Source organism: Podarcis melisellensis (assembly GCF_964234715.1).
Source record: "Podarcis melisellensis genome assembly, chromosome: 17".
Lineage (NCBI taxonomy): Eukaryota > Metazoa > Chordata > Lepidosauria > Squamata > Lacertidae > Podarcis > Podarcis melisellensis.
In genome coordinates, this window is record NC_138534.1 from 22,997,818 (window position 1) to 23,012,562 (window position 14,745).

A 14,745-nucleotide genomic window follows, 5' to 3' on the forward strand; every position below is an offset into this window, starting at 1 on the left:
CTGCCTCAAACACCTATTTGGCATGCCGCTATACATACTTTCTTAGTTAGGCTTGCCAAATATTCTAAGTCAGGTGCCACAAGGACACAACTAGGTATTTCTAAATTGTTTCCTTTAAATTTGTCTTCTAACAGCAGTGGCGGTCCTTAGCATCTCAAATTTCAGTGGCACCCTGTGCATCACCCAAATACGTGCCGCCGTCGCCTCTCACTGTCCATTGGAGTAATACTGGCATGCCTGCTCCAGCACCCTGGAAGCTCAGTGCACAGTGTGACCATCCCAGTTGCCATACCCCTAGAGCCACCTCTGCTAACAGCAATACAGTCAACTTTCCCATTTCCCTCTCTCTCTCTCTCTCTCTCTCTCTCTCTGCAACCATATACTGAATGCTTTAATTTTAAAATTAATTAAGGATTAGCAATTTCCATGATAACTGTTAGGACATGTGTTTTATAGGGAGAGTTCTTATGGAGGTTTATTACACTCCAAGACTCAATAAATGAAATCTGGAGCATGGCATTAAATATTGAGAGCCCCATTTAGTTCTGTGGGACAGAACAAACAGCTACACCACTGAAAGGGGCTAAAGCTGCCCCTCCCCAAAGTCTATAGCTCTGATCCTGGACAGCATTCCTATCACTGCCAGGGATTCCATAGGGAAGGGAGAGGAGTTGCACTGTATCTTTGCTAGCACACACATATCCTATTCAGTGATTGACGTTTTGCTACCATTAAAAAAAGGCCAGGCAGTCCAATCCAGTCTTATGATTCTCATGAATATCCAGCAAGTTTCCAACACGACCCTTTTAAAAGTGTTGCTCCCTAGCAATAATATTGCAGAAAGGAACTTGTCTAAGTTTCACAGATGGACACAGGTAAAGAACAGTGGTAAACTTAAATCAGACTGACCGACACACAGCCTTGAGAGGTTCATTTGTTGTCAAAGGTCATGACTAGCTAGCTGATGTTTGGAAATTTAACATTGCCAAAGCCAAAGATCACACATTTTGGGAATTTCATAACATACCCTCCCCGCCCACCATCACACATCAAGTGTCTCATAATTACTTTATCTTTTTCTCCTTTCATTGATTCCCTCCCCTTTTGATTCTATTAGTACTGCTCTCAAGTTCTCCTGCCACTGTCCTATGCTACAGAAACCAACCTCTGTACCTTGACAGCAAGAAACTATTTCTACTGCGTATAAAAATAAGATCATTTGTTGTTGTTGTGTTTTCCACCTATGATGTCAAACAATCTGGCAGCTGCAGTAAGCAAGAGAACGATATAAGCATTTCCATTCTCTTTGCTGTGTGGAATGTGGACAGAGTAACTGTGCTGACCCGAATTTTCGGGGAAGAGGGTTCAAGAGAGAACAGTCAGGGTCACCGTTCCCTTCGTCCTTTTCAGAATAGCCACCGCTTCTTCGTGTGTGATGCCTTCCAAGCTTTGCCCATTGACGGCAATGATCTGATCCCCTCTCTTCAAGCGCCCATCTTCTGCTGCGGCACCCTGAAATTGAAAAGCAGCCAAGTACTGGATTGTGCCTGCAGCTTACTGCAGCACCAGCAGCAAGTTTATACAGCAATTAAAACAACAGCAACACACACACAAGTTGGGATGATTGTTTTTGACCCACGAGTAAATTAGAAAAGATATAAATTGAAATACAAACTGTATTTCTGTATTTGAAATGTTAATTCCAAGAAGTGGGAGTCATAAATTTAAACTAGCACGGGGACAAGCAAAGGAGGACACCTTCACCCAGGTGTGGTTCCCCTTTATCACATACACAACACAAAAAGACAATGATCTATCCCTACATCAGGCACGTCCAACTCTATAGAGACTGTGAACTACTCCCAGGGAATCAAGGCATTCACAAAAGCACCGGTGGCAGCGAAGGGAAATAGCAACAAGGGCGAGGCACGTTATGATCAACCAGGATCACGTGATCAACCAGTAGATCATGATCGACCGGTTGGACATGCCTGCCCTGCATTAACACTATGCAATGGAACGAAATGACAACCCCCCATCACCCTCCTTCTCTCTTACTTCCCCCTTTCTTTCCTCCCAACTGCAAGAGGCTTATGACACTCATACTAAATGTGAACAAGCTGTGAAAAAACCTCTATGAATTGAAAGTGGAGACACTATATGTACTTCTCCTTGTTTGTTTGGTAACGCAATAAAATCTTCAGCAACAACTTAATTAAAGCAAAAATTTGATCTTGGCACATACCTTTGCAAACACAGTCTTAACATAAATGGGCAGATCTCCATGAGGACTTCCATACCCGCCTACAATGCTGAAGCCCAAGCCATCGGGTCCCCGATCCAGAGTGATGGTTTTATACTGTGGAGGTCTGTAAGGCAAGATGCGGAAAGGTGAAGTCCAGCAACAGCCACTCTGAATCAAGGATGGGCAGATCTTTTTGCTCCAAAGGTCACATGAAGAGGTGACTGGTTGGTCACAGGAACATATGCCAATGGATGGGACCACCCCACCCACTCACCCACCCCCCGTTAAGATACCAGTTTCAGCATAGCCACTCACCCCAAATCATCTTGAAAGATGCTGTTTGTTGTTAGGCTAGCAAACGAAAGGCTAGATGTTGGTGGATCTTGCTGCTGGCTGGTTATGACACTGACATCTCCACCAGCTACGACCTGCAGGTTCCGTTTAAATATAAATGAAACGAGTACACAGATTATCACATGAAAATGGCATGCAGAGAAGCCCCACAGTTGTTATGGGCAGGCAAGAGAGTGGAGGATGTCAGAATCAGTGGGAGAGTTGCGCTTGTTATTTTCTCACTTGCTTCTCCTCCCTGCAAAATCCGAAGGATTGACCTGTGCGTGTTCCTCAGGGGGAGAAGCCCAAGGAGCTTGAGCACATCACTGGGAGAAGTGTGCAAGTCTCCACTTCAGGCGTTGAACAGGATCTGAGGCTTTTGTATGTGCTTGCAAGGACATTTTTAAGATGCAGATGGAAATATGAAGCACTTCCTAGGTGATTTACAAACACAATAGCAGCATTACTGTTTCTGGTTCCCAAGCCAGACAAATGGTGCCTTCCTTTGGATATGGACAGGGTTGCTCTTGTGAGAATACACAAGATTTTGTAGCAAGAAATGGACTAAAACAGATGGGGCAACATCAACTGAATGTTTCTGTGTCCTTCATTGTTTTTCTACCAAATGCACCCTTAGAACTGTATAGTGTTTGAAGCCACACACACTTCGCCAAATGTTTCCGATTACTGTTTTCTTTACCTCATACATGCTTGTTTCAGAGGCAGATTTGCACCTGTGGTTCCACTCAGAACCATGGCTGGCAACTGTTCCCATTTTAAAAGGGAAATTCCCTTATTCCGAATAGGATTCCTCACAAGAAAAGGGAAAAGTTGACAGCTATGTTCAGAACTCTGAGAGCAATTGCTCTGTTAAGACTCACAGATACACTGCCTAAAAACATGAGGGTCAGTTTGTGCTTGTGTTTTCCTTCGGAGCAAGCTTGGCTTTTTCTCTTACCAACATGATTTTCATTTCCTATTTGGTCCCACCTGCATGCTTCAGACAGGTTAAATTTATTCAAGTGCTTTGCAAGTTTAACATTTCTTCAGTGCCCTCTCCCTTTTTTTTTTTTTTTACCGATCAGGTGTTTTTTTTAAAGTTTGAAACACTTTTCTAGAATAGTGCTGGGAGGCAACTTTGCAACTGCCACAAAGGTAACTTATAAGGGCTGTGCGCAGCTTCTGTGGCTGCAAAGAGGAATAATGCATCTCAACTGAGCCTGATGCTTAGAGGTTGCACATCTAACCACAGCAGGCTCACACCTATGCACACTGAGACCCTTAATGTCCTGTGCTTTATGTGGAAATGTCCTAAAGCAAACAGGCCTGAATTTGGAAAGAACTGACAAGTTTCCAAGTGTACCCATGGCTTTTGGACCATCTGATATCTTGAATGCCCGTGAAGATCCAATTATGGCTTGCATGTGTGACATAAAGAAACTACCTGGGCTCCCATGGCTCAGAAAGTAATATTTGTGCTTTGAAAGCTGTTTAGATTTTTTTTCCCCTCCTGCTACCAGCCACACAGTGGACTGGGCAAACAGAAGTTCGCACAGTGGACTGGGTAAAAAGCTATTCCCTTTAACAGAGAATCGCTTGCCTGTTCATCCATGCGATCAGCTGCTAAACACCTTCAGTTATGCTTCCAGTTCTCCCCTATGCATAGCATTGCCTATAATTGCAGCCGAAAGCTGTTTCAGGAAACACATTGATTACAAACCGTGTGAAAAACAACAACAATGAAACATTGTGGCTACTAACCGTTCATCAAAATGGATAAACCATTCCATGGACAAAATATATTAAATTACAGCCACTGGAAGCTAAATTCTCCTCAGACCCTTGAAGGCTATAATTTCTGTCCTTGAAAACAAAGTTTGAATAATGTTCTGAATAGCTCTGCGGGCAATCTTTATTTTTGTCTCTGTTGTGTGGTTTTTTACCTGTATTTCAATAGTGCCAGAAGCATTTTTTAACAAGCTGACAGCCTGAGAATGAGTCATTCCTTCGGTTGGTGTTCCACAGATGCTAACGATCCTATCCCCTACCTGGAATATAAAAGAGGGAAGGGTGGGGGAAGAGAAGTCAGATGTCAATGATATCAAGTTGGCCTCTTGAAAGTCACTGGGCAAAGAGGACTTTTAACAACCCCCTTCCCATTTCAAGGCAGGTTTGAAACTGCTTCCCTAAGTACAGATCACCACAGATACACATTCTGCATTGCCAAGTGCTTGTCACAGAACTGCAGCTCGGGAAAGCACTTTATGTCTGTACCATTAAAAATAAGGTATTGCTCAGGTGGTGGTTTATTTTGTGCTCAGCTTCTCCTGTCCATTGCAAAGACAGATGGAAAAATTCTCGGTAGTGATTCCCTTCTTCCCTTTGTGACGATGCTGGAAGCTTCATTGTATTATGAGGGTTTTGAAGATGACAAGGGACAAGTGTATATTTCAAGGGTTTTTCAGCCTTTGCTGATTGCAGGAATAATAGCAAAAAATAAAATAAAATGAGAACTTGCTTCTGCCTCCGGAATTATAAGCAGACATGGAAGATGGTCTTTAAAAAGGTCGCTCATGAAGAGTATAACATGTGGTGTAATAGTAATGTAATAAAAAATATATAAGGGAAATGATATATAATGAAATGGGGGGAAATGTTTAAAATAACCTTTGTTAAAAAAAAAAAGCTTTTTTACTAGGAATTATAGGTACCGAGATCCCAAAAGACCAGAGGAAATTGTTCATGTATGCTACAATGGCCGCTTGGATGCTCCTCACCCAGAGATGGAAGGAAGAGACAACCCCAACCAAAGAAGAATGGCAAATCAAGTTGACGGACTATGCTGAAATGGCAAAATTAACTGGGAAGCTCAGGAACCAAGAGGACAAGATATTTTAAAAAAAAAGAATGGGAAATGTTTATAATGCATATGCAAAATCATTGCAGACAGGTCAAAACATGAGCAGGATTCTAAATACAACTTGTAATATAACAGAAAGTACAGATAACATAGGAAGATGAAAAATATGGAGAAGTATTGATATTCAGTTGAAAACAGAATTAAGAGGACCCATGGATGGGATGGGGGGGGGGAAGTCAGGCGATTCAGAGTAATCTCGATATGTGGATTCTGTATGATCTTTGGATGCATGTTTATTTTCTTTTTTTTGAAAATCATATATATATATATATATATATATATATAGAGAGAGAGAGAGAGAGAGAGAGAGAGAGAGAGAGAGTAAATATAACGTGCGATCTGGCCACAAGCCAGGTGTTTGTGGGTTCACAGACTACAAGCACAGGTGCTTCCCTCCCTTGGGAGCCTATTTCAGTGTCTGCACCATGAAAAACTGCTGCTTCGGCACAAATACCCATCCATGCAAAAGACTTCTGAGGCAAACGTCCTTCTCTAGCAACTTCCCTGAATGTGGCCCATCAAAACCGTGCTTGTGGAAACAAATGACATACTAGCAGCTGGTGTGCATAAACAAAATTGAGTTAGGGAGCCTGCTTGTGAGGGTGCGGCGGAATCAAGTTGGGGAGTCAACCTGAGGTGGATTCACCTTTATTCTGCTTGCACCATCAAGCACCCCTGCTTGAAATTTTCATCCATCCATGCAGTGTCTTAAGATTTCTGAGCCAACCAAGTGGGAGGGGTTCACAGGTTTCTGCATTTGACACCATCTTTTCTGAGATGTTCAATGTGCTCTGCAACTGATGTAGTTTCAGTGTGGGAATGGGCCAAGAAACTCTTTTCTTACCCTCAATTTCTGAGTTTGAGCTGCAACTCCATTAGGATGCATCATGGCTATAAAAATCGGAACGTCTCCAAGAGGGCTTCCGACGCCACCAGCAATACTAACTCCCAAGGAATCTGAAGGGCCCTGTAACACAAAGTCAACAACAACAAAAGAAAAGCTGCTATTATTCAACACGCGAATCGTTTTGTGCAAGTTCTAAAATCAGAGCTACAACTCCCTTCATCCCCATCTACGGCCAAAGGCTTCCCATCTAAACTTCCACATTATTATTATTATTATTATTATTATTATTATTATTATTATTATTATTATTTCCATCTGACTGGGTTGCCCCAGCTACTCTGGGCTGCTTCAAACAGCTTGACATAAGACATAGAAACTTTATTTGCATCAGCCACTAGCCATAGCAATAAAATTAAATACAATATACTGAGGATAAAGCTAAATGCTTAGATATGAAATACGTTCTAGACGTATCATCAATACAAATAACAGAACTGATACATAATCTTTTAACCACAGTTAAGACATGTGAAGCAACAGGCTTTCTTTTGATAAAAAAAGGCCTGAGCAATGCTAGAAAGTTGATCAAATAATATATCTTAATTGTCCCTACTTTTTTTGCAGTTTTTGCTGTCACCTGGTTATCTTGATAACAGATTAAAAACTCCCCTATACAAGGCTGCCTTCAGATGTCTTCTAAAAGGCAGGTAGTTGTTTATTTCCTTGACATCTGAAATGGAGGGTAACCCACAGGGTGGGCGCCACTATCGAGAGTCCCTGTAAGTACACTTAACGCAGTGGGGAACCGCCAAAAGGCCCTCGGAGCTAGACCTCAGTGTCTGGGTTGAACGATGGGCATGGAGATGCTCTTAAGGTATACAGATCAGCACCAACACTTTGAATTGGCTTGATTCAGCCAAGTTAGCATCTCATTGTTACCTTTGTTCTATTCCTACTGCCCTAATTCTTTGTAACCAATCCAATGAACCCTAGTCTACTGTACAGTGGTACCTCGGGTTACAGACGCTTCAGGTTACAGATGCTTCAGGTTACAGACTCTGCTAACCCAGAAATATTACTTCAGGTTAAGAACTTTACCTCAGAATGGGAACAGAAATTGCATGCCGGCGGTGTGGCGGCAGCGGGAGGCCCCATTAGCTAAAGTGGTACCTCAGGTTAAGAACAGTTTCAGGTTAAGAACGGACCTCCAGAACAAATTAAGTTCTCAACCAGAGGTACCACTGTATAAACAAACATACCCACATTTATCAGTACACCGTTATCTGCAATACCAGTGGGTTTTTTTAAAATGTGGAAGTAAAAATGAAACAGCTATATAAAGAAAGCCAAGCTCCCTCTAGTGCTTCTTTGCGTGTATAACGTCCAATCTCTGAGCCTGCTGAGGGGGGATAGCACGGCAATCTGTGAATCTTGCACTTTGTTTAATGCTGCCTTTAGCATTAAGTATTTAATGGCTGCAACTTTGCACAGTCTAATAGGCTTGTTTTCTGTGAAGAATTTTCGCTGCTGCAACTGTATCCCACATCTTCTGTAGGAGCTCAACTTGATGCTTTATTAGCCATTGTGTTCAGCTCAAGGATTTTAATGTCAGCATCTCAAGGCCCAGATGGCGTGGGGCCACATTATCTGAGCAGCTGCGTCTTCCTGCATGTTTCATAGCAACTGCATTGCAAAGCAAGCATTCTTGTCAGTTAAAGTTTCCACACTGGAGAGCATCGCTTGTCCAGTTTTATTCCCCTTGCTGTTTTGTGCAATTTAAAACCTTTATTTAAAAGTTCATCGCAGGAAGTGGAATTTGAACACAGCTCTTGCACCTACTTTATTCTATTCCTGTTATGAAGCTCAGTGTTTCTGTTTTAAAATGATCTGAAGATTCCTGACAAAGATGAGGATAAGGAACAGCTTTGTAAATAGATGTGCATGATCAAGGGAGATTTGGGCTTGAGCTTCTTCCACAACACGTCCATCTCCATGCCATGTGGCAAATTGTTTCTGGAACAGAAGGTGCTTACAAAGGCAGCTAGTAATATGGGATTATTTTAAAGTAGGAAAGCAGCAAAACCAACCTGCCCAATGAGCATGCCTCAGCTTTTCAGAATGCCAGCAGGAGCTCTCTGGTTTCCAACCAAAAGCACGGTATAAATTCATAATGCAAATGGCGGTATGTTTGTAAAAGGAAGAGATACAAAACATTCTGAAGATTCAGATTCTGCAATTCCCAAGTAAATAAGACTACTGATAGGTTCACCCAAAAATCAGGCAGAGAAGCAATTTTCAAATCTCCAAACCTAACTTTCTTTCCTCGGATAAATAATGGGAATTTGTGTGATGTAACTTCAAAATATGTGTGAGAGGTCTATTGATAAAAAAACAACCTAATAAAATATAATGCAGTCGAAATCTTCCATTAACCAGAATAGCCAAATTGATGCATGATGCAATCCTGCATCTATTCAAGTTAGTAATCAATTCTCCTTAATTTTATACCAGCTTCTACGTTCTACTTACCTTTTTTATTTCAATTGTTCTTAATCCTTGTATTTCAGATGCTACTGTTAAAAAGGGAAACAGCACTGTTATCACTGGTGTTTTCCACTTTGAAACATTATTTTCCATGCACTCCAGAACATTTTTTTTATCACTGTTAAAACTTACATTGTTTTCAAAGCAATTTAAGGAACCTGGTAGCGCTAGTCTCTAGGTTTGCTTGTTTACTTAAAAGCAAACAAAAATGATAATTTTTTCCTTAAGCACATCTCCCTCTTTCCTTCATGACATTTGTTTGGTCATTAAGTTGCTGCTGGAAAGTCAGGGTTATGTGCTACATCAGAGGCAATGGGGAACTTGCTTGATTTTTTCCCACAGAAATAACCAGTGCTCTTTTTTTGGTAAAAAAAAAATGAAGTGCTGCTACTTGTATTTTGATAAAAGTGTTGTGGGTACCAGCAAAAAAATGGCTGCCACGGGAACAGATAAAGAGGTGTCAGTACTCACATACTGTTGAATACTGCCACAAGAAAAGCTGGTTCTTGATTGTTTCAATTAGGGTGGGCATAAGAAAGACTGGGATCAAACTCAGTGCTGGATTTAGATATAAGTTAAACAAGCTATAGCTTAGGACCCCACTCTCTGGGGGGGGGGGGGGCAAAAATTTAACCACAGTCTCTTGTTGTTCTAGTCAAAAACAAAGTAGATCAAAATCTGCCCGTCATCCCTGGCTTAAACATTTCATTCCTACAGGGAAATTTTAATCAATGGCCAATAAACAAGAAGAGAGTTTTGCTTGTTTATTTCTGAAGTCACTGAGGTTCTGTCATGAATATCGCTTTCATCCCCAGTGCACAAAATCTTTTTATATGTATACTTTCAATTGATAAGATAATTGGTTATATTTTCATACAATAATGAAATATCAACTGTTATCTGAATTGTATGGAGGCAAAATAAATAGAAGGAAAGAAATACCACCGAAACAATACTGAGGATTACTAAATTACCCACAGTAATGCATATGGATATACAATGGTACCTTGGGTTACATATGCTTCAGGTTACATATGCTTCAGGTTACAGACTCTGCTAACCCAGAAATAGTACCTCAGGTTAAGAACTTTGCTTCAGGATGAGAACAGAAATCGTGCTCCGGCGGCATGGCGGCAGCAGGAGGCCCCATTAGCTAAAGTGGTGCTTCAGGTTAAGAACAGTTTCAGGTTAAGAACAGACCTCTGGAACGAATTAAGTACTTAACCCGAGGTACCACTTTATAGAATCCCATACTTTCAAATTCCAATACAGTATGAAAATGCCCCATTTCTCAATCAATCAGTTTTCTTTTTGTCTACCTTCTCTGACTGGCCAAATTTGTTAATTTTATCTTATATATAAATTATCCCACATTCTTAGGAAATAATCTGATATAAATGGATTATCTTTATTTTTCAAGTTCTGCCTTCTAATGGAAATTCCTACTGTTATTAAAAGGTGAGTAATAATTCCTTATTCTTCCATTGGAACCACTGGATTTCACAGACACAAGCACAATTAAGGGATCTAATGGCAAGTCATAGCTCGACATTTCCTGCACACAGCCGACGACCATTTTAGAAGCATCCAATTGACGTGTGACTGCCGACACACAAATATTTTTTAAATTTTGGAACATGACCAATACACGTGAGCATGAAAGCACAAAATGCCATGTGATTGCTGGGAGAACAGCATGTATCTAACAACACAGAAATAACTGAGAAGATAGTAGTTACAGAATTTGAACAGCAGCAGCTGAAACTTACAGGAATTCTTCTTCAGGGTACTTTCATAACTTTCTGGTGGGTTGGATCCCGAACCTGGGAAACTGAATGATGACAGGCTGCCGCTTCCCTCGCTGACCTTAAAGAGTTACACCACCGAGAATTACTAGAATCCCTTAAGTCCAGTTTTCTTTCTACATCAACAATGGCATGTTCAGATGTCCAGCTTAATAATCCAAAATACCAACAAGCTTCGTGCAATCACACTCAGCTAGGTCACTCCTCTCTTCATACAAGCCAGGTTATGAAACCAAGGTTTAAAGTTTGTTTAATATCCTGATTTCTTTGGAAGCCATTAACCACAGTTTCCTAGCTAGGATGCAACAGGAAACTATAGCTAACTTGTTTCCTGGCTTTCTTGCAGAGGAAGGAGCAAAGTGGCTGCATGTAGCTTGTTCATAACTTGGCTCACTAAGCTGATATTTTATCATCCAAGTATAACTACTGTCTCATATTTTGTAAGTAATATTTTACTTGGACCATGTCTGCCAGTTGTGCTCAAGGACATGGTCCCCCCCTATGGGAGTGAAAGTACAAGTATGAATGGCAAACCTAATAGTTTGTAGCATATTAGAGCAGTCAGAGCAAGAGTATCTTGTTTGGCATAAAAATACTGTGTACCGGTAGAAGGAAGCACTTTTCTGGAGTGAAAGAACCCTCCAGATATGTGAGATATTGTACTCTCTTTCCCTGCTAAATCAGACTTCTCAGCAGCTATCTTGAATGGAGATGTAACCAAGTTACTCAGAGAGAAAGACAACGGTCAATTCTGTTCCCTGTGCAGAGCAACCAATCAGGCATGCACAGCCCTCCTACAGATGCAGTACAGCTGCTAACGGTGAGAAGAGGGGTTAGCACCAGAACATCCCTTCAGGCACAACATAGTACAGTACATGGGAGGAGACAGAAAGGAGGGGAGGGGGACTAGATCATACCCCAAATGTTTAGTTGTGACAGCAAAAATCATACAGTTAAATCCCAACTTAGTTTTCAGTACATTTGTAGATGTGCCTTGTCTTACACAGCATTGGGAACAGGGCTGTGCTACACAGCAGCTTTGAGGATCTAAGCTGTTAAAAAAAAAAGCTAGAATAAACCCAATATGGCTATGGGTACATAAAACTGCCTTTTATGTACTTGACTTGGAGTTTATTCATCTCTGTTCAGCCTCTACAGAAAAATCACTGCCACTGCGAAATCAATTCCCTTTTATTTGCTTATATAATTTTAACAATGCTTGTGATGGTTCCAAATGAAGCCAATGCAAGCAATTACAAACCTGGCTGCTCTGAGACGTTCTCCTCTCCGAATGGAATGGGCCTGCCTTTATTCTTCCAACTTCTAGTCTGACTGTACCTAATGAGCACTAGAGAGCAGGCATTATTTGTAAGACACAGATTCCTTAACCCAGAGTATAATGATGTAAAGGCATATCTTAGTTAAAGGAAGATCAAGGGCCATTTCACACAAGTCTTAGCTGAACCTTCTGTAAGTGTTGTCCATTGTGTGATTACACCCGTGCTGAGAAAATTGCATGAACCTTGTCTAAAATCACAAAGGAGCATGTAGATTGCACATTGTCCATGCCTGCCAGTTGGTTCAACAAGGACATAGAGGGAGGTCCCTACAGAAGCACTGGCATAATAATGATGGTACATCAGCTGTATTTCACAGCCAGCTATGCCCATTAACAAATTGCTGTTTGGACAAGGTAACAAAATTATACTTTGAGTGCTTTAAGTGGGAGAAGCTCTTCTCTAACTGCAACATTGAATGGCATGTGAGAAGAATCAATTCCAAAATACACAGAGAATGAAGATGTATTCACCAAATAAGGAATGTGACCTGAAACCTGTTTTGGAAAACCAAGCAAAACCACCTTCAGCCATTCCAGGCTTTGCTTCTGTACATTCCAAGTCCAACAGAAGTTTGCATTAGTCCCTACTTTAACCCTCAGCAAGGACATCCACTATTGATGTCTTCAGTGACCCCAACGTTAAGTGGCTAAACCTAGCCCTTCTAACATCTAGCTAGCATTTCTTTTCTGCCCAGAGTATCACATAACACAGCGCTAATGCTTCCCCCCCCTTTTCACCCCCCTCTACGAAAAAGCCACAGCAACATGATGCTTGCAAGTTGCTTCAAAGCACAACCTATAATCCTGACTTTGACAAGTAGGAACTATAAAGGAACTTCATTTAGAAACAGTAGCTTTTGTTTCCACTGCTGGCCGTGCACTGCAGTGCTAAATCAGAAGTAGCAGCATATATTAATCCCCCGGAACAAGTGAATATCTTTTAATCCCCAGTCTGTCGGTTCTGTATGTGCTGAATGCAACAATGAAAGTGGAGTGGGTGGGTGGGTGCGAAAACGTACCTAAAAGGAACTGCTTAACTTAGGCCTTTCATTTGCTTTACAATATGGAATGTTAAAAAATGCCAACCTTAGCATCCCTTAAGAAAATAACAGAAGAGACAGTGAAGGATCAGTAGGGGTGGCCTCCCAGCAGCAGAGTCACTCACACTTAAAGGAATGGTGGTGGGGAGGTCAATACCCTCCTACCAATGTGCTGTTGTAGTGCCAACCTTCCCATCACCCTCTCTTCCAAGAAGTAGCAGCAACTCCACTGCCAGGAGGCCCTTGTGCACAGTGGCAACCTCTCCTCACCAACCCCCCCTGCACAAGACTTGTCCCTAGAATTACGAGGAAGTCCCTGTTACATCAGGCAAGAGGCCCATCAGATACCTATGGGAAGTCCACAAGCCAGATGGGAGTGCAACAGCACTATTCCCGTTTGCGATTCTCATTTTGGAAAAAGAGAGGACCCAGTATCCATTTATGCAGTTATGTTTTTCTCTATCGTTCTGCCATTACCTTTAACAAAGCAGCCACCGCTTCCTGGTTAGCATTTCGAACATCTTCCCCGTTCACCATTAATATCTGGTCTCCCTGCATCAGTCTCCCATCCAGATCTGCTATGCCTCCTTTGACAATGTCTGACACAAACACTCCAGTGTCATTCCTGCAAGCAAAATAATGGAAGTATATTTTGTTGTGTTTCTTTATTTAAAACATTACATATTGCCATTCAAGAAGACATTTCCAAGGTGGTTTACTATGAACTTATGAATGTATTCATTAACATAGTTACCTGGTTAAGAATGAGCTTTTAAAAGCAATGATCAAACAAGTATTTTGGTGGGTAACATGAGATTTCAGCACTTTCTTATATATACATACAACCTAACAGGATGGATTCTCATATGCAGATCTTACAGCAGAATATGATGTCCTGGTGAATAAGGGAGACCAAGGTAACAATGCCGTAGACACAATTGCTCCTTACGCCAAATATGAATTTATTTCTGCAATCATAAAGTGTGGAAACTAAGAATGACAACATGCTGAATTTAGTAAGAATCGTTTGTGTATGTCAGCAGAGGGGACTAGTGGACCAGATTCCCTGGCAGGCCAAGTCTGACAGGTAGAAAGGGTTGTTTACCTGTCAATCATCTGATGTCACAATGACATCAGGTGATGTTGTGCTTTGAAGTCCTTATTGTTGGAACTGGTGGCTCAAACAAGAACCATCTTGGCTGTGAGTCCTGGAAGACCTGCTCCCTGCCTTGGACGCCTTTTCCAACTTGGGCAGGAGGGTATGGCTCTGACTGACTCCAACTACAAAAGCCGAGGCTGCTTAACAGAATCTAGGGCCAGGGTGTTGTTTGGAGGTTTTTGCAGTGGGATTATTGAGGATGGTTTGAACCAATGGTTTGAATAGAGGAAGGGCAAATAAAATTATGTGTGTGTGTATGAGCTAAGGAGTGTGAGGCTGTCTAAAAGTCCTTTGCCAAGGCAGCTGTTTTTCTTCTTTCCAGATCACCTGATTGGTGCGTGTAAAAAATGTTATGTTCCGGTGGTTACATTTGTGTTAAGAGACTTAGGAATAATTGTAAAATGCATCTATCAATAGCTTCTTCATTCTCGGGGGTTGCTGAAGAAAAGGATCTTCTTTGTCTTGCCCTTTTCTGAGCAACTTTGCTATCTAGTCGAACAAGGAAGCTTAGAG

At 41.5% G+C, this 14,745-nt stretch overlaps 1 protein-coding gene across 16 annotated transcripts in view; it reads right to left on the reverse strand.

Moving 5' to 3' along the window:
- Window positions 1-690: 690 nt before the first annotated feature.
- MPDZ (multiple PDZ domain crumbs cell polarity complex component) overlaps window positions 691-14,745 on the reverse strand; it is a 100,964-nt gene continuing 86,909 nt past the window's right edge. For 11 of the 16 annotated variants that reach the window (XM_081893624.1, XM_081893618.1, XM_081893613.1 and 8 more), the window contains 9 exons: window positions 13,551-13,698; window positions 11,956-12,042; window positions 10,659-10,755; window positions 8,875-8,918; window positions 6,343-6,465; window positions 4,522-4,626; window positions 2,561-2,673; window positions 2,246-2,369; window positions 691-1,512 (listed from right to left, as the gene is read on the reverse strand). In XM_081893624.1, the coding sequence (XP_081749750.1) occupies window positions 1,366-1,512; window positions 2,246-2,369; window positions 2,561-2,673; window positions 4,522-4,626; window positions 6,343-6,465; window positions 8,875-8,918; window positions 10,659-10,755; window positions 11,956-12,042; window positions 13,551-13,698 (988 nt within the window). In that variant the 3' untranslated portion in view covers window positions 691-1,365. The remainder of the gene's footprint in view (window positions 1,513-2,245; window positions 2,370-2,560; window positions 2,674-4,521; window positions 4,627-6,342; window positions 6,466-8,874; window positions 8,919-10,658; window positions 10,756-11,955; window positions 12,043-13,550; window positions 13,699-14,745) is intronic. The other 5 variants (XM_081893617.1, XM_081893614.1, XM_081893622.1 and 2 more) reach the window with 3 other exon arrangements.